This window comes from Oncorhynchus mykiss, chromosome 5 (assembly GCF_013265735.2).
Source record: "Oncorhynchus mykiss isolate Arlee chromosome 5, USDA_OmykA_1.1, whole genome shotgun sequence".
NCBI lineage: Eukaryota > Metazoa > Chordata > Actinopteri > Salmoniformes > Salmonidae > Oncorhynchus > Oncorhynchus mykiss.
In genome coordinates this window covers 19,258,982-19,283,660 of record NC_048569.1, presented here as the reverse complement: position 1 = coordinate 19,283,660, position 24,679 = coordinate 19,258,982, and the positions used below count along the sequence as shown (strand labels likewise).

At 44.0% G+C, this 24,679-nt stretch overlaps 1 protein-coding gene across 1 annotated transcript in view; it reads left to right on the top strand.

Annotated features, from left to right (window-relative positions):
* Positions 1–24,679, top strand: part of LOC110523375 (formin-binding protein 1) — a 120,179-nt gene that overhangs the window by 51,364 nt on the left and 44,136 nt on the right. Inside the window, 2 exon segments of the mRNA XM_036977007.1 lie at positions 5,643–5,705; positions 7,620–7,724. Of these exon segments, the coding sequence (XP_036832902.1) occupies positions 5,643–5,705; positions 7,620–7,724 (168 nt within the window).

Genomic DNA, 24,679 nt, shown 5'->3' with positions numbered 1-24,679 from the left:
TGAAAAGGCGAACACCGCCATGTTTAGTTTTGCCCAACCTAGATCGAGGCACAGACACGGTCTCAATGACGATAGCTGAGCTGACTACACTGACTGTGCTAGTGGCAGACTCCACTAAGCTGGCAGGCTGGCTAACAGCCTGCTGCCTGGCCTGCACCTTATCTCATTGTGGAGCTAGAGAAGATAGAGCCCTGTCTATGTTCATAGATAAGATGAGAGCACCCCTCCAGCTAGGATGGAGTCCGTCACTCCTCAGCAGGCCAGGCTTGGTCCTGTTTGTGGGTGAGTTCCAGAAAGAGGGACAATTATTTACAAATTCTATCTTTTGGGAGGGGCAGAAAACAGTTTTCAACCAGCGATTGAGTTGTGAGACTGCTGTAGAGCTCATCACTCCCCCTAATTGGGAGGGGGCCAGAGACAATTATTCGATGCCAACACATCTTTCTAGCTGATTTACTCGCTGAACCTATGTTGCGCTTGGTGACCTCTGACTGTTTCATTCTAACATCGTTGGTGCTGATGTGGATGACAATATCCCTATACTCTCTACACTCTGCAGTTTTAGCCTTAGCCAGCACCATCTTCAGATTAGCCTTAACGTCGGTAGCCCTACCTCCTGGTAAACAATGTATGCTCGCTGGATGATTCTTTTTAAGTCTAATACTACGGGTAATGGAGTCGCCAATGACTAGGGTGTTCAATTTTTCAGAGCTAATGGTGGGAGGCTTCGGTGTCTCAGACCCCTTTTACGGGTGGAGGAGAGACCAGAGAAGACTTGGATTCTCAATCGTTGCTTAATGGGGAGATCCGGTTGAAAGTTTCTGTCGGGCTGAATGAGAAACACCGGTTGAGCATTCCTACAGCATTTCCTTCCAGAAGCCATGGCAAAATTGTCTGGCTGCAGGGACTGTGCAAGGGGATTTATACTACTACCTGTACTTATTGGTGGCACAGACGCTGTTTCATCCTTTCCTACACTGAAATTACCCTTGCCTAACGCTTGCGTCTGAAGCAGGGCTTGTAGCACAGCTATCCTCGCCATAAGGCGATCGTTCTCCTGTATATTATGAGTACAGTGACTGCAATTAGAAGGCATAATGTTAATGGTACTACTTAGCTTCGGCTGGTGGAGGTCCTGTTGAACCATGCCCAGATAAAGCGTCCGTCCGGGGTGAAAAAAGTTGATAGAGGGGAAAAATAAAAAATATAAAACGGTAATTAAAAAGTAAAAACTGTAAAGTTGGCAGGTAGCAAAGAACCGTTAGCAACAAACCTCGCAGCAGCATGTAAACAAGTCTACAAGTTGTGACCGGCTCCAGGGTGGGCCATTCCCTTCAAGAGCTGAAGGAATTCCCCTAAAACAGTTTGAGAACTTCCCCATTTGACTCAGCTTCCCCAAAGATAGTCTGGTTTCCCCAGTAAGACAAGGACGTGAATAGTGACATTTCCAAGGTTCTGTCTAAACCCAGGTCAGTCATATTAACTTCACCAGGGTTTCCCAAACTCAGTCCTGGGGGTGCACGTTTTGTTTTTTGCCCTAGTACTACACAGCTGATTCAAATAATCAACTAATCATCAAGGTTTGATCATTTGAATCAGCTGTGTAGTGTTAGGGCAAAAACCAAAACATGCACCCCTTGGGGTCCTGAGATCTGAGTTTGGGAAAATTTGGCCTAGACATTTACAGATATGTGCTCTAAATAATAAATTCGGTAGAAGTTAACTCCTTGTCTTTCTTCTCGTGTGTGTGTGTGTGTGTGTGTGTGTGTGTGTGTGTGTGTGTGTGTGTGTGTGTGCATGTATGCCGTCCGGCGTGTGTGTGCAGAATACAAGAGTTACTGACGGGCCATTTAGATTAGAAGCATTGATACGCCACTGAAATACAAGCGCTGGGCTTTTCATTCTCTATAATAGTCTGTGTCTTTTATTGAACGCCTGGGGAAGACATCGATATTCCACACAGCTACTGAGGTTGAGACCAGCATAGACTGGTGCTTGCTGGGCATAGCTCTCTTTCATTTGTTTCATTGATATCAACTGCTTCAATGAAATGTTCTACACTGTTTTATAATAGGAGTGATACATTCATTATTAGGCCTTTATAACACACCATGTTCTGTCCATTTATGTATCTTTTGAAATGTTCAGAGACAATCCAGAGAAGACTGCAGAGAAACGTGTTCTGCCTTTTGGTCGAGTTGGGCTCTCATTCCTTCTCTCACTCCTTCTCTCATTAATTCCCTGGAGGGGGGAAGGCCAAGTGCGGCCTGTTAGAAAAACACCCAGCGTGTTTACTGAGCATGCCCAGACCGACAGCTGCCATGTCCTCCCTGTGCAATATGCCACGCTTGGCAAGGCTGGCACTGGCAGCCATCTTAGAATCTCTCTGTCGTTCCGTCACTATCTGTGTCTGTCTGGTATCTCTAGATCCTTTCAGTCACTATCTGTGTCTGTCTGGTATCTCTAGATCCTTTCAGTCACTATCTGTGTCTGTCTGGTATCTCTAGATCCTTTCAGTCACTATCTGTGTCTGTCTGGTAGCTCTAGATCCTTTCAGTCACTATCTGTGTCTGTCTGGAATCTCTAGATCCTTTCAGTCACTATCTGTGTCTGTCTGGTAGCTCTAGATCCTTTCAGTCACTATCTGTGTCTGTCTGGTATCTCTAGATCCTTTCAGTCACTATCTGTGTCTGTCTGGAATCTCTAGATCCTTTCAGTCACTATCTGTGTCTGTCTGGTAGCTCTAGATCCTTTCAGTCACTATCTGTGTCTGTATGGTAGCTCTAGATCTTTTCAGTCACTTATTTCTCTCTCTCTCTCGCTCGCTCTCTCTCTCTCTGATCTTCATCTAAGTAACAACAATAGACAAACAGTGTGCTTAAACTAATGACACACAAATTAATGTGTGTTTCTTTTCTATATTGAATAGATAATTTAAACATTCACCATGTAAGTTGTAAAAATGATGTGAACCCCTAGGATAATGACTTCTCCATGTAGGTTGTAAAAATGATGTGAACCCCTAGGATAATGACTTCTCCATGTAGGTTGTAAAAATGATGTGAACCCCTAGGATAATGACTTCTCCATGTAGGTTGTAAAAATGATGTGAACCCCTAGGATAATGACTTCTCCATGTAGGTTGTAAAAATGATGTGAACCCCTAGGATAATGACTTCTCCATGTAGGTTGTAAAAAGTATGTGAACCCCTAGGATAATGACTTCTCCAAAAGCTAATTGGAGTGAGTAGTCAGCTAACCTGCAGTCCAGTCAAATTGGAGATGTTGGTTAGAGCTACCTTGCTCTATAAAAAACACTCACAAAATTTGAGTTTGCTATTCACATGAAGCATTGCCTGATGTGAACCATGTCTCGAACAAAGACATCTCAGAAGACCTAAGATGAATAATTGTTGACTTGCATAAATCTGGAAAGGGTTACAAAAGTATCTCTAAAAGCCTTGATGTTCATCAGTCCACGGTAAGACAAATTGTCTATAAATGGAGAAAGTTCAGCACTGTTGCTACTCTCCCTTGGAGTGGCCGTCCTGCAAAGATGACTGCAAGAGCACAGCGCAGAATGCTCAATGAGGAAGAAGAATCCTAGTGTCAGCTAAAGATTTATTGAAATCTCTGGAACATGCTAACATCTCTGTGGACCAGTCTATGATACAGAAAACACTAAACAAGAATGGTGTTCATGGGAGGACACCACAGAAGAAGCGACTGCTGTCCAACAAAAACATTGCGTCTGAAGTTTTCAAAACTGCACCTGGATGTTCCAGAATATTTTGCACCTGGCAAAATATTCTGTGGATGAAACTACAGTTGAGTTGTTTGGAAGGAACACACCATGCTATGTGTGGAGAAAAAAAGGCACAGCACACCAACATCATAAACCTCATCTCAACTGTAAAATATGGTGGAGGGAGCATCATGGTTTGGGGCTGCTTTGCTGCCTCAGGACCTGGACAGCTTGCTGTCATCGACGGAAAAATGAATTCCCAAGTTAATCAAGACATTTTGCAGGAGAATGTTAGGCTATCTGTCCGCCAATTGAAGCTCAACAGAAGTTGGGTGATGCAACAGGACAACGACCTAAAACACAGAAGTAAATCAACAACAGAATGGCTTCAACAGAAGAAAATACGCCTTCTGGAGTGGACCAGTCAGAGTCCTGACCTCAACCCGATTGAGATGCTGTGGCATGACAGCAAAAGAGAGCTGTTCATCCCAAGAATATTGCTGAACTGAAACAATTTTGTGAAGAGGAATGGTCAAAAATTCCTCCTGACCGTTGTGCAGGTCTGATCCGCAACTACAGAAAACGTTTGGTTGAGGTTATTGCTGCCAAAGGAGGGTCAACCAGTTATTAAATCCAAAGGTTCACATACTTTTCCCACCCTGCACTGTGAATGTTTACGCGGTGTGTTCAATAAAGACATGAAAACGTAGAATTGTTTGTGTGTTATTAGTTTAAGCAGACTGTGTCTATTGTTGTGACCTAGATGAAGATCAGATCACATTTTATGACCAATTTATGCAGAAATCCAGGTATTTCCAAAGGGTTCACATACTTTTTCTTGCCACTGTATATGTTGGTCATGCCTCAGTACACACGTGTAACATTTGGGGGGAATTAGGATGGGTGTCCTGTCCCCAGGTAGGGTAACTATCAGCAGCTTCTCTCACCTTCCTGTCATATGTCACTAGTGTCAGGACACGTGACTCTGAGGTACTACACTCTAACCAATCAACCAGCTTCTGTTCTGCTCATGGACATAATGCATCGCTTTCACACAGACATGTAACGCTCCTCTACTCCAATGAAGAAGGTCATTGTGACTGAAACGCCATCATCTTTTCAATCTAATAAGGGGAAGTAATGTAATATCCATCTGTAGGTTCAGAAAGGTGCAGAAAGTTGTAATCTCCATCTGTTTTGAAGTTGCAGGCTGTAGCTGTGCACCTGTGATCTAGTGCTTTGTGCCAATTGGTCTGTCACTGTAATCAAATCTGTGCCATCTACTGGGATTAAGTACAAACGTCTACTGCAGGCATCATCAACTAGATTCAGCCGCGGGCCAATTTCTTTCTTGGGCGGATGGTCATGGGGCCTGAAAATAATACAAAATCATTTGGAGACTGCAAATTGACCGCAAGAAGCCCAAACAGATATAATATTTGACATAAACAATCATTTCAAACCATGTTTACATTTGTATAAGATTCCGTCTCTATTATGCGTGGGAATACTTGGGAACAGATGTCCAAAATGTAAATCACTTGGAGCTGATTTTCTGGTGTTTTTAAGGTCTTTTATGTACAACAATGAAAATTCCGCCAGTTAGGGAAGCCTGGTCTTCTGTATTAGCCCTAGGTCTGGAACATGGTGAGGCAAACCTGCATCTCACAGGGTAGCTGCTTTCAATCCATCATCTCCTGGTGTGTCACAGCATAAATCATACATCCGACAGAAACATCAGTCACCCGTCATCTCGTCTGCCTTCCATCTCTTTAATCAAAATAAAACTAATAATTTCTTTATTACTATATTTCTTTACCCCCCAACCCTCCCACTGCTCTTCTAGATATGATTTATGAGCAAACGTTGTGATAACTTTTTTCTCTTTCTCGATCAGCACTTCCATGATGGACGTAAAGCGCAGCAACAGATTGAGAGCTTGTGGAAACAGCTGGAGTCGGTAAGTACTGTATAGAGTAGTATTACTGAGTATGTAGTACTACTATAATACTATTTCAGCCCTGTAGTCCTAGTACTACTACAGTTATGACAGCCCAGTAGTCATAGTACTACTATAGTTATGACAGCCCAGTAGTCGTAGTACTACTACAGTTATGACAGCCCAGTAGTCGTAGTACTACTACAGTCATGACATCTCAGTAGTCATAGTACTACTACAGTTATGACATCCCAGTAGTCCTAGTACTACTACAGTTATGGCAGCCCAGTAGTCGTAGTACTACTACAGTCATGACATCTCAGTAGTCATAGTACTACTACAGTTATGACAGCCCAGTAGTCGTAGTACTACTACAGTTATGACAGCCCAGTAGTCATAGTACTACTACAGTTATGACAGCCCAGTAGTCGTAGTACTACTACAGTTATGGCAGCCCAGTAGTCGTAGTACTACTACAGTTATGGCAGCCCAGTAGTCGTAGTACTACTACAGTTATGGCAGCCCAGTAGTCATAGTACTACTGCAGTTATGGCAGCCCAGTAGTCGTAGTACTACTACAGTTATGACAGTTTAGTGGTTATAGTACTACTACAGTCATGACATCTCAGTAGTCATAGTACTACTACAGTTATGACAGTTTAGTGGTTATAGTACTACTACAGTCATGACATCTCAGTAGTCATAGTACTACTACAGTTATGACAGTTTAGTGGTTATAGTATGCATGTAGTTGCTAAATTGCAGTATTGTAGGTGGAGAAACTGAAGCCCATTACATGGCAGTGAATGGAATCACTTCTTTTTAAGGATTAGTGGGTATCGAATGTATGGAACTGTGTGTTTAATAAAAATCACTAGACAGGGATTTACACAGGATTCACACTCATAACATACAGCCTTTATCCCTAAGCCATTCCATCCCAATGACAAACTAAACCAAAACAATGGCCCTTTTTTTGTGAATGTGAAAGATTGTTGAGGATAGGACTGCAGAGCTCAAAGTTTACCAACGGTTATACAGTAGCTGCATCTCAGATTGAAATTAGATCAAATGAAGAAGGGAAGTGGAGATGGTGAGGTTCTGGGGCGCCGTAGGCTTCCTGGACAAATAGAGATGTATCCAAGGTTTCATTGGTCTACAATTTGACCGTAAACGTTGAATGAACCATCAGACTGTTCCATATGCAGGGTAGATTAAGACATTACCTCATTAACAGGTTAACAACAGGTCTGAAGACTGCATTAATTCAGACTGAGTTTCTCAAGGACAGTGCAGTAGATTGTTGTGCATTCCTAAAGCCTAGCATAAAGGCATCCCTCCAAGCTGATCACAAGGAGTGGAGGAGGAGAGGCCAACACATGAAGGAGTGAAAGGAATGAGTGTCAGTGTATTTGTTTTCTCTGTAAAGGAGAGCCTATCCCTGTGATTGTTTGAGTCTCTACAGGGCCTTCCTTATCACTATCTGGACAGAGAGAGAGAGAGAAACATTGCAGTCCCATTCCTCTCCTCCCTCTCTGAGCGCTCAATGTTCCCATTGTGTTCAGGGCAGCGAGGCAAGGGTTAGAGTGCACCCTACACGAACAAACACTGATTGTTCCGAGCGAGGGATGGAAGAAGGGATGATTTTGAGCACAAACAGCCACCAACATTTATTTAATCTTCCGACAGACTTGACTTTGAGAGATAGACCCTTTGGCTGTGTCAGAATCACATGTCCAATGTAGGCTAACTGACATCTATGTCACACAATGCCTGGTCTAAAACGATATGACTTCCATGTAACCTACACTGTATGTGACGTCTATCCCTCTCCAAGTTCCCAAAGGGTAAATGTTTATTAGCCTATATTAGTGAGCTATAGGCCATACTGTATAAGTGACACCTAAAAGAACTATGCGACTGTTCTCCCCTCAGAGTAAACGGCGGTTCGAGAGAGACTGTAAAGAGGCGGACCGGGCGCAGCAGTACTTTGAGAGAATGGACGCCGACATCAATGTAACGAAAGCAGACGTGGAGAAGGTATGTCCTGTCATCGCTCACCACCAACCAATCTAAAACTAGCCTGCCCACCACTGACCAATCACAAGCAAGTGCATTATAATCACACTGCTTAAACATAACTGCTTTATCTCTCCCCTCTGTGCATGAAAAGAGAAAATAGTTAATGTACTGTACAACAACACCCTCTTTTCCCTGACCCACCCCACGTGAGGCATCAGTAACAGTTGGTTTTGCTCCAGGGCTTTCTGCACAGGCTGGCATTGCGTCTCTCTGTCAGCAGCACAGTAATAGTGATCTCCCGCTTCTCACCACGGCGGAGAGCAGGACTTACTGACTGAGTCATTATCACTGTTGGCCAGGCAGACCAGGAGCAGAGCAGCCAGTCATTGTGACCTGCCTGTCTACCATGTGCGTCGCTTGGCAGCACAACCAGCTTTGTGTCCGTGTGTGTGTGTGTGTGTGTGTGTGTGTGTGCACATTGTTGTCCCTATCTAACCTTCCTTCCTTGCTGGAAAATGAGTATTGTGTTGTGTGAATGTGTTGTTTATCTGTATATTTGCGTTTCTTCTCTCGCTGGTGAATCTCAACAGTCATCAGACTTTGGGGTCTTGTGTTGATGTCACATCCTGTGTCCCTAATCATCGGGAATTGGGATTGCCTCTGACGTACGTGTCTTTAACCCATGCACTGCCGCCCACGCCACGCCATGTCTCAAGGCATCATGGGTTAGCACCACCCCGGTGTGTTGCTTCATCAGCAGTCCACCCAGCAGCGGACCAGGCTCAGAGCTCAGAGCGGACACGGTTCAGATCCGATTATGATGCTAATACAGGCCTGCACAAGGAGCCTTTATGTCCTCAGTCTCTCACAGCCAAACAGTCACAATGGATGGGCTCAGACCATTGGCTCGGACCAGAGCAGCACTGTACAGCACTGGACTGACAGGAACTGAACTGACATACAGCATCAGCCCTGCTTCTCCCTAAGCAACCAACACAAACACATACCAAGTCTGGCACTGTGTCTGAGTCCCCTGTGTTAGTGGAAATTAAGTTATTCACTCCTTGGTTTGAGAAACAAACATGTTTTTAGTCATAACAAGGATGGTTTTAATGCATTTGAAGATCGGTGTTAGTCATGTACACTCTATGTGATTCTCTATATGATATTATGGCAAGGCAACGTAGCTCTTGATCTGGAGTTTTGTATGGAGAGTTTATTGACAGTGGAAAGTCTAAACTGGCACTTTCATAGATAAGCGTGATTCTGTAGGTGCTCGCTTTCCCCCACGCACACACACACTGTTGTGTTCCCAGTTGTGTGTGTGTGTGTGTCGCTATCTAATGGAAGACTGCAGTAATGTTAACAGACCCTACATTATTCATACATAGTATGTGTTGTGTGCGTGTCTGTCTGACTCTGACCTCACTCGCCTCCTCTCACTTACTCAGATTCACTTTCTCTCTGATTAAATTGAGAAAACAAAATAAATATACATTATTTAATTATTCTACAATACCCAGCTGACATTGGGACGGACATTAATTCCGTTTTTTTACTCCCTTTTATTTTTACATAATTTCCGGCATCTGCTCTTTTACTCTGTGGCTTTTCTTTCCAACAGTTACTCAACGTTTGTCTTGTTTCGGTTGTCGTGGCAGTTCTTTGTTCCAGGCAGGGAATCAGAGAGCTGAGGTGGATGAAGCCTTACTATTTTAATGTGACCTGTGTTACTCCTAACACTCTCTCATTCTGGAAACACACACTGGCACATGATATCATGGACACAAATTTGCCACCACTCTGATGTCATTAGTACTAAATCATGTAATAAATCCATCACTTTCTATGTATCATGGTCTGTTAGGATCTGCCTTTCACTATTTAGTGTATTAACCAGGCCACATAATACGCTGCTAGATGATCCTGATAAACCAAGCGCTTCCATGTGTTCCTCCTCTGACTGCAGACAAGATTCCCTCCATCATTTAGGAGACATTGGAGTATTACATCATCGGAAAACATGACATGTCACCACCCTAACCATTAATGTGTTGATTTGTTATACTGATGGTTATAGGCTAAGTGTTGGATTGTGTGTTGTCTGTTTAGCAGTCTTCTTGTGGTTTTGTGGTATGACATTTCAAGCACTGCTGAGAGAATTCAGATAATTAAGTAATGGAAAAACTGTAGCGTAAATCTTCAGATACACTCACTTGCTATGTTTTAAGATAATAGCAGTATTCCACTTGGGATATATTTGGACTTGGGGAATCTGAGCCGTGTAGTCTTAGTTAGGACCATATCTCAGAACACTGGGTATATTCCAGAGAGGCTGGAGTTTGTTGAGCTGTGGTTCTGGTGGTCTGGTAAGCAGCTGGTGCCAACCTCAAACTGCTCCCTATCCTCCACTGGCGGACAAATACTTCAAATTACGGTTTGGCCGCTTCGCCACTTAGATTAAGACATGTCCCCTTATGGCTCTGTGTGGACTTTTACTGAGTATCCTATGATATGTAGTCTCCGCTGGAAAGCACTGATGGAAGTAGAAAAGATGGCCTACTGCTCGGTGGCCCTCAAGTGTCAGTTGTAAAGGAACTAGGCCTATTGGCCTACCACCTAGAGCCCCTGGAGCAATGACTGTAGCTATGACTATGCAGTGTCTATAAAAGTTTCTGCTTCCTGTTCAGCAGGAAGTGGCTAACTTTGTGTGCTTTTGTTGTCATTTATTTTTCTGCCATACCTTGAACCAAAGTTCCAACAAGGTAGGTCCACACTGGGCAGAGCATGTGCTATAACTGTCTCAAGTTTTGACCTTGTTTCTCATCGCTTACACAGGTCACCCCAAAACACGATCACCTGTTCAAGCACACACTGGTTGAATCAACTTTGATTCCACTTCATTTAATTGAAATTACATTGATCCAACATGGAATAGACGTTGAATTGAAGTCTGTGCCCAGTGGGATGTTAGTGGCCTCAGCATCCCGTATTGAGTATTGTCCTATATGTTACGGTTTTCTTCCTGGGAAGGAGAGGAGGACCAAAATGCAGCGTGGTTATTTATAAACATCTTTAATGAAAGATGAAAACGTGAACACTATACAAAATAAGAAACCGTGGAAAAACCGAAACAGTCCTAACTGGTGCAAAACACAGAGACAGAAACAATCACCCACGAAATACCCAAAGAATATGGCTGCCTAAATATGGTTCCCAATCAGAGACAACGATAAACACCTGCCTCTGATTGAGAACCACTCTATGCAACCATAGACTTACCTAGAATACTACACTGAACACAACCCCATCAATCTACAAAACCCCTAGACAAGACAAACACATAATCACCCATGTCACACCCTGGCCTAACCAACATAATAAAGAAAACACAGAATACTAAGGCCAGCGCGTGACACTATATCTGGACTCTGTCCAATACTGAGCACTGGCCTATATCTAGACTATGTCCAATACTGAACACTGGCCTATATCTAGACTTTGTCCAATACTGAGCACTGTCCTATATCTAGACTCTGTCCAATACTGAGCACTGTCCTATATCTAGACTCTGTCCAATACTGAGCATTGTCCTATATCTGGACTCTGTCCAATACTGAGCATTGTCCTATATCTGGACTCTGTCCAATACTGAGCATTGTCCTATATCTGGACTCTGTCCAATACTGAGCACTGTGCTATATCTGGACTCTGTCCAATACTGAGCACTGGCCTATATCTAGACTATGTCCAATACTGAGCACTGTCCTATATCTAGACTCTGTCCAATACTGAGCACTGTCCTATATCTAGACTCTGTCCAATCCTGAGCATTGTCCTATATCTGGACTCTGTCCAATACTGAGCATTGTCCTATATCTGGACTATGTCCAATACTGAGCACTGTGCTACATCTGGACTCTGTTCAATACTGAGCATTGTCCTATATCTGGACTCTGTCCAATACTGAGCATTGTCCTATATCTGGACTCTGTCCAATACTGAGCACTGTGCTATATCTAGACTCTGTCCAATACTGAGCACTGTGCTATATCTGGACTCTGTCCAATACTGAGCACTGTGCTATATCTGGACTCTGTCCAATACTGAGCACTGTGCTATATCTGGACTCTGTCCAATACTGAGCACTGTGCTATATCTGGACTCTGTCCAATACTGAGCACTGTGCTATATCTGGACTCTGTCCAATACTGAGCACTGTGCTATATCTGGACTCTGTCCAATACTGAGCACTGTGCTATATCTAGACTCTGTCCAATACTGAGCACTGTGCTATATCTGGACTCTGTCCAATACTGAGCACTGTGCTATATCTGGACTCTGTCCAATACTGAGCACTGTGCTATATCTGGACTCTGTCCAATACTGAGCATTGTCCTATATCTGGACTCTGTCCAATACTGAGCATTGTCCTATATCTGGACTATGTCCAATACTGAGCACTGTGCTACATCTGGACTCTGTTCAATACTGAGCATTGTCCTATATCTGGACTCTGTCCAATACTGAGCATTGTCCTATATCTGGACTCTGTCCAATACTGAGCACTGTGCTATATCTAGACTCTGTCCAATACTGAGCACTGTGCTATATCTGGATTCTGTCCAATACTGAGCACTGTGCTATATCTGGACTCTGTCCAATACTGAGCACTGTGCTATATCTGGACTCTGTCCAATACTGAGCACTGTGCTATATCTGGACTCTGTCCAATACTGAGCACTGTGCTATATCTGGACTCTGTCCAATACTGAGCACTGTGCTATATCTGGACTCTGTCCAATACTGAGCACTGTGCTATATCTAGACTCTGTCCAATACTGAGCACTGTGCTATATCTGGACTCTGTCCAATACTGAGCACTGTGCTATATCTGGACTCTGTCCAATACTGAGCACTGTGCTATATCTGGACTCTGTCCAATACTGAGCACTGTGCTATATCTGGACTCTGTCCAATACTGAGCATTGTCCTATATCTGGACTCTGTCCAATACTGAGCATTGTCCTTTATCTGGACTCTGTCCAATACTGAGCACTGTGCTATATCTGGACTCTGTCCAATACTGAGCACTGGCCTATATCTAGACTATGTCCAATACTGAGCACTGGCCTATATCTAGACTTTGTCCAATACTGAGCACTGTCCTATATCTAGACTCTGTCCAATACTTAGCACTGTCCTATATCTAGACTCTGTCCAATACTGAGCATTGTCCTATATCTGGACTCTGTCCAATACTGAGCATTGTCCTATATCTGGACTCTGTCCAATACTGAGCACTGTGCTATATCTGGACTCTGTTCAATACTGAGCATTGTCCTATATCTGGACTCTGTCCAATTCTGAGCACTGTCCTATATCTGGACTCTGTCCAATACTAAGCACTGTGCTATATCTGGACTCTGTCCAATACTGAGCATTGTCCTATATCTGGACTCTGTCCAATACTGAGCATTGTCCTATATCTGGACTCTGTCCAATACTGAGCACTGTGCTATATCTAGACTCTGTCCAATACTGAGCACTGTGCTATATCTGGACTCTGTCCAATACTGAGCACTGTGCTATATCTGGACTCTGTCCAATACTGAGCACTGTGCTATATCTGGACTCTGTCCAATACTGAGCACTGTGCTATATCTGGACTCTGTCCAATACTGAGCACTGTGCTATATCTGGACTCTGTCCAATACTGAGCACTGTGCCATATCTGGACTCTGTCCAATACTGAGCACTGTGCTATATCTGGACTCTGTTCAATACTGAGCACTGGCCTATATCTAGATTCTGTCCAATACTGAGCACTGTGCTATATCTAGATTCTGTCCAATACTGAGCTCTGGCCTATATCTGGACTCTTTCCAATACTGAGCACTGTGCTATATCTGGACTCCGTCCAATACTGAGCACTGTGCTGTATCTGGACTCTGTACAATACTGATCATTGTCCTATATCTGGACTCTGTCCAATACTGAGCACTGTGCTATATCTAGACTCTGTCCAATACTGAGCACTGTGCTATATCTAGACTCTGTCCAATACTGAGCACTGTGCTATATCTGGACTCTGTCCAATACTGAGCACTGTCCTATATCTGGACTCTGCCCAATACTGAGCACTGGCCTATATCCTATATCTGGACTCTGTCCAATACTGAGCACTGTGCTATATCTAGACTCTGTCCAATACTGAGCACTGTGCTATATCTGGACTCTGTCCAATACTGAGCACTGTCCTATATCTGGACTCTGTCCAATACTGAGCACTGGCCTATATCCTATATCTGGACTCTGTCCAATACTGAGCACTGTGCTATATCTGGACTCTGTCCAATACTGAGCACTGTGCTATATCTGGACTCTGTCCAATACTGAGCACTGTGCTATATCTGGACTCTGTCCAATACTGAGCACTGTGCTATATCTGGAATCTGTCCAATACTGAGCACTGTGCTATATCTGGACTCTGTCCAATACTGAGCACTGTGCTATATCTGGACTCCGTCCAATACTGAGCACGGGCCTATATCTAGATTCTGTCCAATACTGAGCACTGTGCTATATCTGGACTCTGTTCAATACTGAGCACTCGCCTATATCTAGATTCTGTCCAATACTGAGCACTGTGCTATATCTAGATTCTGTCCAATACTGAGCTCTGGCCTATATCTGGACTCTTTCCAATACTGAGCACTGTGCTATATCTGGACTCCTTCCAATACTGAGCACTGTGCTGTATCTGGACTCTGTCCAATACTGATCATTGTCCTATATCTGGACTCTGTCCAATACTGAGCACTGTGCTATATCTGGACTCCGTCCAATTCTGAGCACTGTGCTATATCTGGACTCCGTCCAATACTGAGCACTGGCCTATATCTAGATTCTGTCCAATACTGAGCACTGTGCAATATCTGGACTCTGTCCAATACTGAGCACTGTGCTATATCTGGACTCTGTCCAATACTGAGCACTGTGCTATATCTGGACTCTGTCCAATACTGAGCACTGTGCTATATCTGGACTCTGTCCAATACTGAGCACTGTGCTATATCTGGACTCTGTCCAATACTGAGCACTGTGCTATATCTGGACTCTGTCCAATACTGAGCACTGTGCTATATCTAGATTCTGTCCAATACTGAGCTCTGGCCTATATCTGGACTCTTTCCAATACTGAGCACTGTGCTATATCTGGACTCCGTCCAATACTGAGCACTGTGCTGTATCTGGACTCTGTACAATACTGATCATTGTCCTATATCTGGACTCTGTCCAATACTGAGCACTGTGCTATATCTAGACTCTGTCCAATACTGAGCACTGTGCTATATCTAGACTCTGTCCAATACTGAGCACTGTGCTATATCTGGACTCTGTCCAATACTGAGCACTGTCCTATATCTGGACTCTGCCCAATACTGAGCACTGGCCTATATCCTATATCTGGACTCTGTCCAATACTGAGCACTGTGCTATATCTAGACTCTGTCCAATACTGAGCACTGTGCTATATCTGGACTCTGTCCAATACTGAGCACTGTCCTATATCTGGACTCTGTCCAATACTGAGCACTGGCCTATATCCTATATCTGGACTCTGTCCAATACTGAGCACTGTGCTATATCTGGACTCTGTCCAATACTGAGCACTGTGCTATATCTGGACTCTGTCCAATACTGAGCACTGTGCTATATCTGGACTCTGTCCAATACTGAGCACTGTGCTATATCTGGAATCTGTCCAATACTGAGCACTGTGCTATATCTGGACTCTGTCCAATACTGAGCACTGTGCTATATCTGGACTCCGTCCAATACTGAGCACGGGCCTATATCTAGATTCTGTCCAATACTGAGCACTGTGCTATATCTGGACTCTGTTCAATACTGAGCACTCGCCTATATCTAGATTCTGTCCAATACTGAGCACTGTGCTATATCTAGATTCTGTCCAATACTGAGCTCTGGCCTATATCTGGACTCTTTCCAATACTGAGCACTGTGCTATATCTGGACTCCTTCCAATACTGAGCACTGTGCTGTATCTGGACTCTGTCCAATACTGATCATTGTCCTATATCTGGACTCTGTCCAATACTGAGCACTGTGCTATATCTGGACTCCGTCCAATTCTGAGCACTGTGCTATATCTGGACTCCGTCCAATACTGAGCACTGGCCTATATCTAGATTCTGTCCAATACTGAGCACTGTGCAATATCTGGACTCTGTCCAATACTGAGCACTGTGCTATATCTGGACTCTGTCCAATACTGAGCACTGTGCTATATCTGGACTCTGTCCAATACTGAGCACTGTGCTATATCTGGACTCTGTCCAATACTGAGCACTGTGCTATATCTGGACTCTGTCCAATACTGAGCACTGTGCTATATCTGGACTCTGTCCAATACTGAGCACTGTGCTATATCTGGACTCTGTCCAATACTGAGCACTGTGCTATATCTGGACTCTGTCCAATACTGAGCACTGTGCTATATCTGGACTCTGTCCAATACTGAGAACTGTGCTATATCTGGACTCTGTCCAATACTGAGCACTGTGCTATATCTGGACTCTGTCCAATACTGAGCATTGTCCTATATCTGGACTCTGTCCAATACTGAGCATTGTCCTTTATCTGGACTCTGTCCAATACTGAGCACTGTGCTATATCTGGACTCTGTCCAATACTGAGCACTGGCCTATATCTAGACTATGTCCAATACTGAGCACTGGCCTATATCTAGACTTTGTCCAATACTGAGCACTGTCCTATATCTAGACTCTGTCCAATACTGAGCACTGTCCTATATCTAGACTCTGTCCAATACTGAGCATTGTCCTATATCTGGACTATGTCCAATACTGAGCACTGTGCTACATCTGGACTCTGTTCAATACTGAGCATTGTCCTATATCTGGACTCTGTCCAATACTGAGCATTGTCCTATATCTGGACTCTGTCCAATACTGAGCACTGTGCTATATCTAGACTCTGTCCAATACTGAGCACTGTGCTATATCTGGATTCTGTCCAATACTGAGCACTGTGCTATATCTGGACTCTGTCCAATACTGAGCACTGTGCTATATCTGGACTCTGTCCAATACTGAGCACTGTGCTATATCTGGACTCTGTCCAATACTGAGCACTGTGCTATATCTGGACTCTGTCCAATACTGAGCATTGTCCTATATCTGGACTCTGTCCAATACTGAGCATTGTCCTATATCTGGACTCTGTCCAATACTGAGCATTGTCCTATATCTGGACTCTGTCCAATACTGAGCATTGTCCTATATCTGGACTCTGTCCAATACTGAGCATTGTCCTATATCTGGACTCTGTCCAATACTGAGCACTGTGCTATATCTAGACTCTGTCCAATACTGAGCACTGTGCTATATCTGGACTCTGTCCAATACTGAGCACTGTGCTATATCTGGACTCTGTCCAATACTGAGCACTGTGCTATATCTGGACTCTGTCCAATACTGAGCACTGTGCTATATCTGGACTCTGTCCAATACTGAGCACTGTGCTATATCTGGACTCTGTCCAATACTGAGCACTGTGCCATATCTGGACTCTGTCCAATACTGAGCACTGTGCTATATCTGGACTCTGTTCAATACTGAGCACTGGCCTATATCTAGATTCTGTCCAATACTGAGCACTGTGCTATATCTAGATTCTGTCCAATACTGAGCTCTGGCCTATATCTGGACTCTTTCCAATACTGAGCACTGTGCTATATCTGGACTCCGTCCAATACTGAGCACTGTGCTGTATCTGGACTCTGTACAATACTGATCATTGTCCTATATCTGGACTCTGTCCAATACTGAGCACTGTGCTATATCTAGACTCTGTCCAATACTGAGCACTGTGCTATATCTAGACTCTGTCCAATACTGAGCACTGTGCTATATCTGGACTCTGTCCAATACTGAGCACTGTCCTATATCTGGACTCTGCCCAATACTGAGCACTGGCCTATATCCTATATCTGGACTCTGTCCAATACTGAGCACTGTGCTATATCTAGACTCTGTCCAATACTGAGCACTGTGCTATATCTGGACTCTGTCCAATACTGAGCACTGTCCTATATCTGGACTCTGTCCAATACTGAGCACTGGCCTATATCCTATATCTGGACTCTGTCCAATACTGAGCACTGTGCTATATCTGGACTCTGTCCAATACTGAGCACTGTGCTATATCTGGACTCTGTCCAATACTGAGCACTGTGCTATATCTGGACTCTGTCCAATACTGAGCACTGTGCTATATCTGGAATCTGTCCAATACTGAGCACTGTGCTATATCTGGACTCTGTCCAATACTGAGCACTGTGCTATATCTGGACTCCGTCCAATACTGAGCACGGGCCTATATCTAGATTCTGTCCAATACTGAGCACTGTGCTATATCTGGACTCTGTTCAATACTGAGCACTCGCCTATATCTAGATTCTGTCCAATACTGAGCACTGTGCTATATCTAGATTCTGTCCAATACTGAGCTCTGGCCTATATCTGGACTCTTTCCAATACTGAGCACTGTGCTATATCTGGACTCCTTCCAATACTGAGCACTGTGCTGTATCTGGACTCTGTCCAATACTGATCATTGTCCTATATCTGGACTCTGTCCAATACTGAGCACTGTGCTATATCTGGACTCCGTCCAATTCTGAGCACTGTGCTATATCTGGACTCCGTCCAATACTGAGCACTGGCCTATATCTAGATTCTGTCCAATACTGAGCACTGTGCAATATCTGGACTCTGTCCAATACTGAGCACTGTGCTATATCTGGACTCTGTCCAATACTGAGCACTGTGCTATATCTGGACTCTGTCCAATACTGAGCACTGTGCTATATCTGGACTCTGTCCAATACTGAGCACTGTGCTATATCTGGACTCTGTCCAATACTGAGCACTGTGCTATATCTGGACTCTGTCCAATACTGAGCACTGTGCTATATCTAGATTCTGTCCAATACTGAGCTCTGGCCTATATCTGGACTCTTTCCAATACTGAGCACTGTGCTATATCTGGACTCCGTCCAATACTGAGCACTGTGCTGTATCTGGACTCTGTACAATACTGATCATTGTCCTATATCTGGACTCTGTCCAATACTGAGCACTGTGCTATATCTAGACTCTGTCCAATACTGAGCACTGTGCTATATCTAGACTCTGTCCAATACTGAGCACTGTGCTATATCTGGACTCTGTCCAATACTGAGCACTGTCCTATATCTGGACTCTGCCCAATACTGAGCACTGGCCTATATCCTATATCTGGACTCTGTCCAATACTGAGCACTGTGCTATATCTAGACTCTGTCCAATACTGAGCACTGTGCTATATCTGGACTCTGTCCAATACTGAGCACTGTCCTATATCTGGACTCTGTCCAATACTGAGCACTGGCCTATATCCTATATCTGGACTCTGTCCAATACTGAGCACTGTGCTATATCTGGACTCTGTCCAATACTGAGCACTGTGCTATATCTGGACTCTGTCCAATACTGAGCACTGTGCTATATCTGGACTCTGTCCAATACTGAGCACTGTGCTATATCTGGAATCTGTCCAATACTGAGCACTGTGCTATATCTGGACTCTGTCCAATACTGAGCACTGTGCTATATCTGGACTCCGTCCAATACTGAGCACGGGCCTATATCTAGATTCTGTCCAATACTGAGCACTGTGCTATATCTGGACTCTGTTCAATACTGAGCACTCGCCTATATCTAGATTCTGTCCAATACTGAGCACTGTGCTATATCTAGATTCTGTCCAATACTGAGCTCTGGCCTATATCTGGACTCTTTCCAATACTGAGCACTGTGCTATATCTGGACTCCTTCCAATACTGAGCACTGTGCTGTATCTGGACTCTGTCCAATACTGATCATTGTCCTATATCTGGACTCTGTCCAATACTGAGCACTGTGCTATATCTGGACTCCGTCCAATTCTGAGCACTGTGCTATATCTGGACTCCGTCCAATACTGAGCACTGGCCTATATCTAGATTCTGTCCAATACTGAGCACTGTGCAATATCTGGACTCTGTCCAATACTGAGCACTGTGCTATATCTGGACTCTGTCCAATACTGAGCACTGTGCTATATCTGGACTCTGTCCAATACTGAGCACTGTGCTATATCTGGACTCTGTCCAATACTGAGCACTGTGCTATATCTGGACTCTGTCCAATACTGAGCACTGTGCTATATCTGGACTCTGTCCAATACTGAGCACTGTGCTATATCTGGACTCTGTCCAATACTGAGCACTGTGCTATATCTGGACTCTGTCCAATACTGAGCACTGTGCTATATCTGGACTCTGTCCAATACTGAGAACTGTGCTATATCTGGACTCTGTCCAATACTGAGCACTGTGCTATATCTGGACTCTGTCCAATACTGAGCATTGTCCTATATCTGGACTCTGTCCAATACTGAGCATTGTCCTTTATCTGGACTCTGTCCAATACTGAGCACTGTGCTATATCTGGACTCTGTCCAATACTGAGCACTGGCCTATATCTAGACTATGTCCAATACTGAGCACTGGCCTATATCTAGACTTTGTCCAATACTGAGCACTGTCCTATATCTAGACTCTGTCCAATACTGAGCACTGTCCTATATCTAGACTCTGTCCAATACTGAGCATTGTCCTATATCTGGACTATGTCCAATACTGAGCACTGTGCTACATCTGGACTCTGTTCAATACTGAGCATTGTCCTATATCTGGACTCTGTCCAATACTGAGCATTGTCCTATATCTGGACTCTGTCCAATACTGAGCACTGTGCTATATCTAGACTCTGTCCAATACTGAGCACTGTGCTATATCTGGATTCTGTCCAATACTGAGCACTGTGCTATATCTGGACTCTGTCCAATACTGAGCACTGTGCTATATCTGGACTCTGTCCAATACTGAGCACTGTGCTATATCTGGACTCTGTCCAATACTGAGCACTGTGCTATATCTGGACTCTGTCCAATACTGAGCATTGTCCTATATCTGGACTCTGTCCAATACTGAGCATTGTCCTTTATCTGGACTCTGTCCAATACTGAGCACTGTGCTATATCTGGACTCTGTCCAATACTGAGCACTGGCCTATATCTAGACTATGTCCAATACTGAGCACTGGCCTATATCTAGACTTTGTCCAATACTGAGCACTGTCCTATATCTAGACTCTGTCCAATACTGAGCACTGTCCTATATCTAGACTCTGTCCAATACTGAGCATTGTCCTATATCTGGACTATGTCCAATACTGAGCACTGTGCTACATCTGGACTCTGTTCAATACTGAGCATTGTCCTATATCTGGACTCTGTCCAATACTGAGCATTGTCCTATATCTGGACTCTGTCCAATACTGAGCACTGTGCTATATCTAGACTCTGTCCAATACTGAGCACTGTGCTATATCTGGATTCTGTCCAATACTGAGCACTGTGCTATATCTGGACTCTGTCCAATACTGAGCACTGTGCTATATCTGGACTCTGTCCAATACTGAGCACTGTGCTATATCTGGACTCTGTCCAATACTGAGCACTGTGCTATATCTGGACTCTGTCCAATACTGAGCACTGTGCTATATCTGGACTCTGTCCAATACTGAGCACTGTGCTATATCTAGACTCTGTCCAATACTGAGCACTGTGCTATATCTGGACTCTGTCCAATACTGAGCACTGTGCTATATCTGGACTCTGTCCAATACTGAGCACTGTGCTATATCTGGACTCTGTCCAATACTGAGCACTGTGCTATATCTGGACTCTGTCCAATACTGAGCATTGTCCTATATCTGGACTCTGTCCAATACTGAGCATTGTCCTTTATCTGGACTCTGTCCAATACTGAGCACTGTGCTATATCTGGACTCTGTCCAATACTGAGCACTGGCCTATATCTAGACTATGTCCAATACTGAGCACTGGCCTATATCTAGACTTTGTCCAATACTGAGCACTGTCCTATATCTAGACTCTGTCCAATACTTAGCACTGTCCTATATCTAGACTCTGTCCAATACTGAGCATTGTCCTATATCTGGACTCTGTCCAATACTGAGCATTGTCCTATATCTGGACTCTGTCCAATACTGAGCACTGTGCTATATCTGGACTCTGTTCAATACTGAGCATTGTCCTATATCTGGACTCTGTCCAATTCTGAGCACTGTCCTATATCTGGACTCTGTCCAATACTAAGCACTGTGCTATATCTGGACTCTGTCCAATACTGAGCATTGTCCTATATCTGGACTCTGTCCAATACTGAGCATTGTCCTATATCTGGACTCTGTCCAATACTGAGCACTGTGCTATATCTAGACTCTGTCCAATACTGAGCACTGTGCTATATCTGGACTCTGTCCAATACTGAGCACTGTGCTATATCTGGACTCTGTCCAATACTGAGCACTGTGCTATATCTGGACTCTGTCCAATACTGAGCACTGTGCTATATCTGGACTCTGTCCAATACTGAGCACTGTGCTATATCTGGACTCTGTCCAATACTGAGCACTGTGCCATATCTGGACTCTGTCCAATACTGAGCACTGTGCTATATCTGGACTCCGTCCAATACTGAGCACTGTCCTATATCTGGACTCTGTCCAATACTGAGCACGGGCCTATATCTAGATACTGTCCAATACTGAGCACTGTGCTATATCTGGACTCTGTTCAATACTGAGCACTGGCCTATATCTAGATTCTGTCCAATACTGAGCACTGTGCTATATCTAGATTCTGTCCAATACTGAGCTCTGGCCTATATCTGGACTCTTTCCAATACTGAGCACTGTGCTATATCTGGACTCCGTCCAATACTGAGCACTGTGCTGTATCTGGACTCTGTACAATACTGATCATTGTCCTATATCTGGACTCTGTCCAATACTGAGCACTGTGCTATATCTAGACTCTGTCCAATACTGAGCACTGTGCTATATCTAGACTCTGTCCAATACTGAGCACTGTGCTATATCTGGACTCTGTCCAATACTGAGCACTGTCCTATATCTGGACTCTGCCCAATACTGAGCACTGGCCTATATCCTATATCTGGACTCTGTCCAATACTGAGCACTGTGCTATATCTAGACTCTGTCCAATACTGAGCACTGTGCTATATCTGGACTCTGTCCAATACTGAGCACTGTCCTATATCTGGACTCTGTCCAATACTGAGCACTGGCCTATATCCTATATCTGGACTCTGTCCAATACTGAGTACTGTGCTATATCTGGACTCTGTCCAATACTGAGCACTGTGCTATATCTGGACTCTGTCCAATACTGAGCACTGTGCTATATCTGGACTCTGTCCAATACTGAGCACTGTGCTATATCTGGAATCTGTCCAATACTGAGCACTGTGCTATATCTGGACTCTGTCCAATACTGAGCACTGTGCTATATCTGGACTCCGTCCAATACTGAGCACGGGCCTATATCTAGATTCTGTCCAATACTGAGCACTGTGCTATATCTGGACTCTGTTCAATACTGAGCACTCGCCTATATCTAGATTCTGTCCAATACTGAGCACTGTGCTATATCTAGATTCTGTCCAATACTGAGCTCTGGCCTATATCTGGACTCTTTCCAATACTGAGCACTGTGCTATATCTGGACTCCTTCCAATACTGAGCACTGTGCTGTATCTGGACTCTGTCCAATACTGATCATTGTCCTATATCTGGACTCTGTCCAATACTGAGCACTGTGCTATATCTGGACTCCGTCCAATTCTGAGCACTGTGCTATATCTGGACTCCGTCCAATACTGAGCACTGGCCTATATCTAGATTCTGTCCAATACTGAGCACTGTGCAATATCTGGACTCTGTCCAATACTGAGCACTGTGCTATATCTGGACTCTGTCCAATACTGAGCACTGTGCTATATCTGGACTCTGTCCAATACTGAGCACTGTGCTATATCTGGACTCTGTCCAATACTGAGCACTGTGCTATATCTGGACTCTGTCCAATACTGAGCACTGTGCTATATCTGGACTCTGTCCAATACTGAGCACTGTGCTATATCTGGACTCTGTCCAATACTGAGCACTGTGCTATATCTGGACTCTGTCCAATACTGAGCACTGTGCTATATCTGGACTCTGTCCAATACTGAGAACTGTGCTATATCTGGACTCTGTCCAATACTGAGCACTGTGCTATATCTGGACTCTGTCCAATACTGAGCATTGTCCTATATCTGGACTCTGTCCAATACTGAGCATTGTCCTTTATCTGGACTCTGTCCAATACTGAGCACTGTGCTATATCTGGACTCTGTCCAATACTGAGCACTGGCCTATATCTAGACTATGTCCAATACTGAGCACTGGCCTATATCTAGACTTTGTCCAATACTGAGCACTGTCCTATATCTAGACTCTGTCCAATACTGAGCACTGTCCTATATCTAGACTCTGTCCAATACTGAGCATTGTCCTATATCTGGACTCTGTCCAATACTGAGCATTGTCCTATATCTGGACTCTGTCCAATACTGAGCACTGTGCTATATCTAGACTCTGTCCAATACTGAGCATTGTCCTATATCTGGACTCTGTCCAATACTGAGCATTGTCCTATATCTGGACTCTGTCCAATACTGAGCACTGTGCTATATCTAGACTCTGTCCAATACTGAGCACTGTGCTATATCTGGACTCTGTCCAATACTGAGCACTGTGCTATATCTGGACTCTGTCCAATACTGAGCACTGTGCTATATCTGGACTCTGTCCAATACTGAGCACTGTGCTATATCTGGACTCTGTCCAATACTGAGCACTGTGCTATATCTGGACTCTGTCCAATACTGAGCACTGTGCTATATCTGG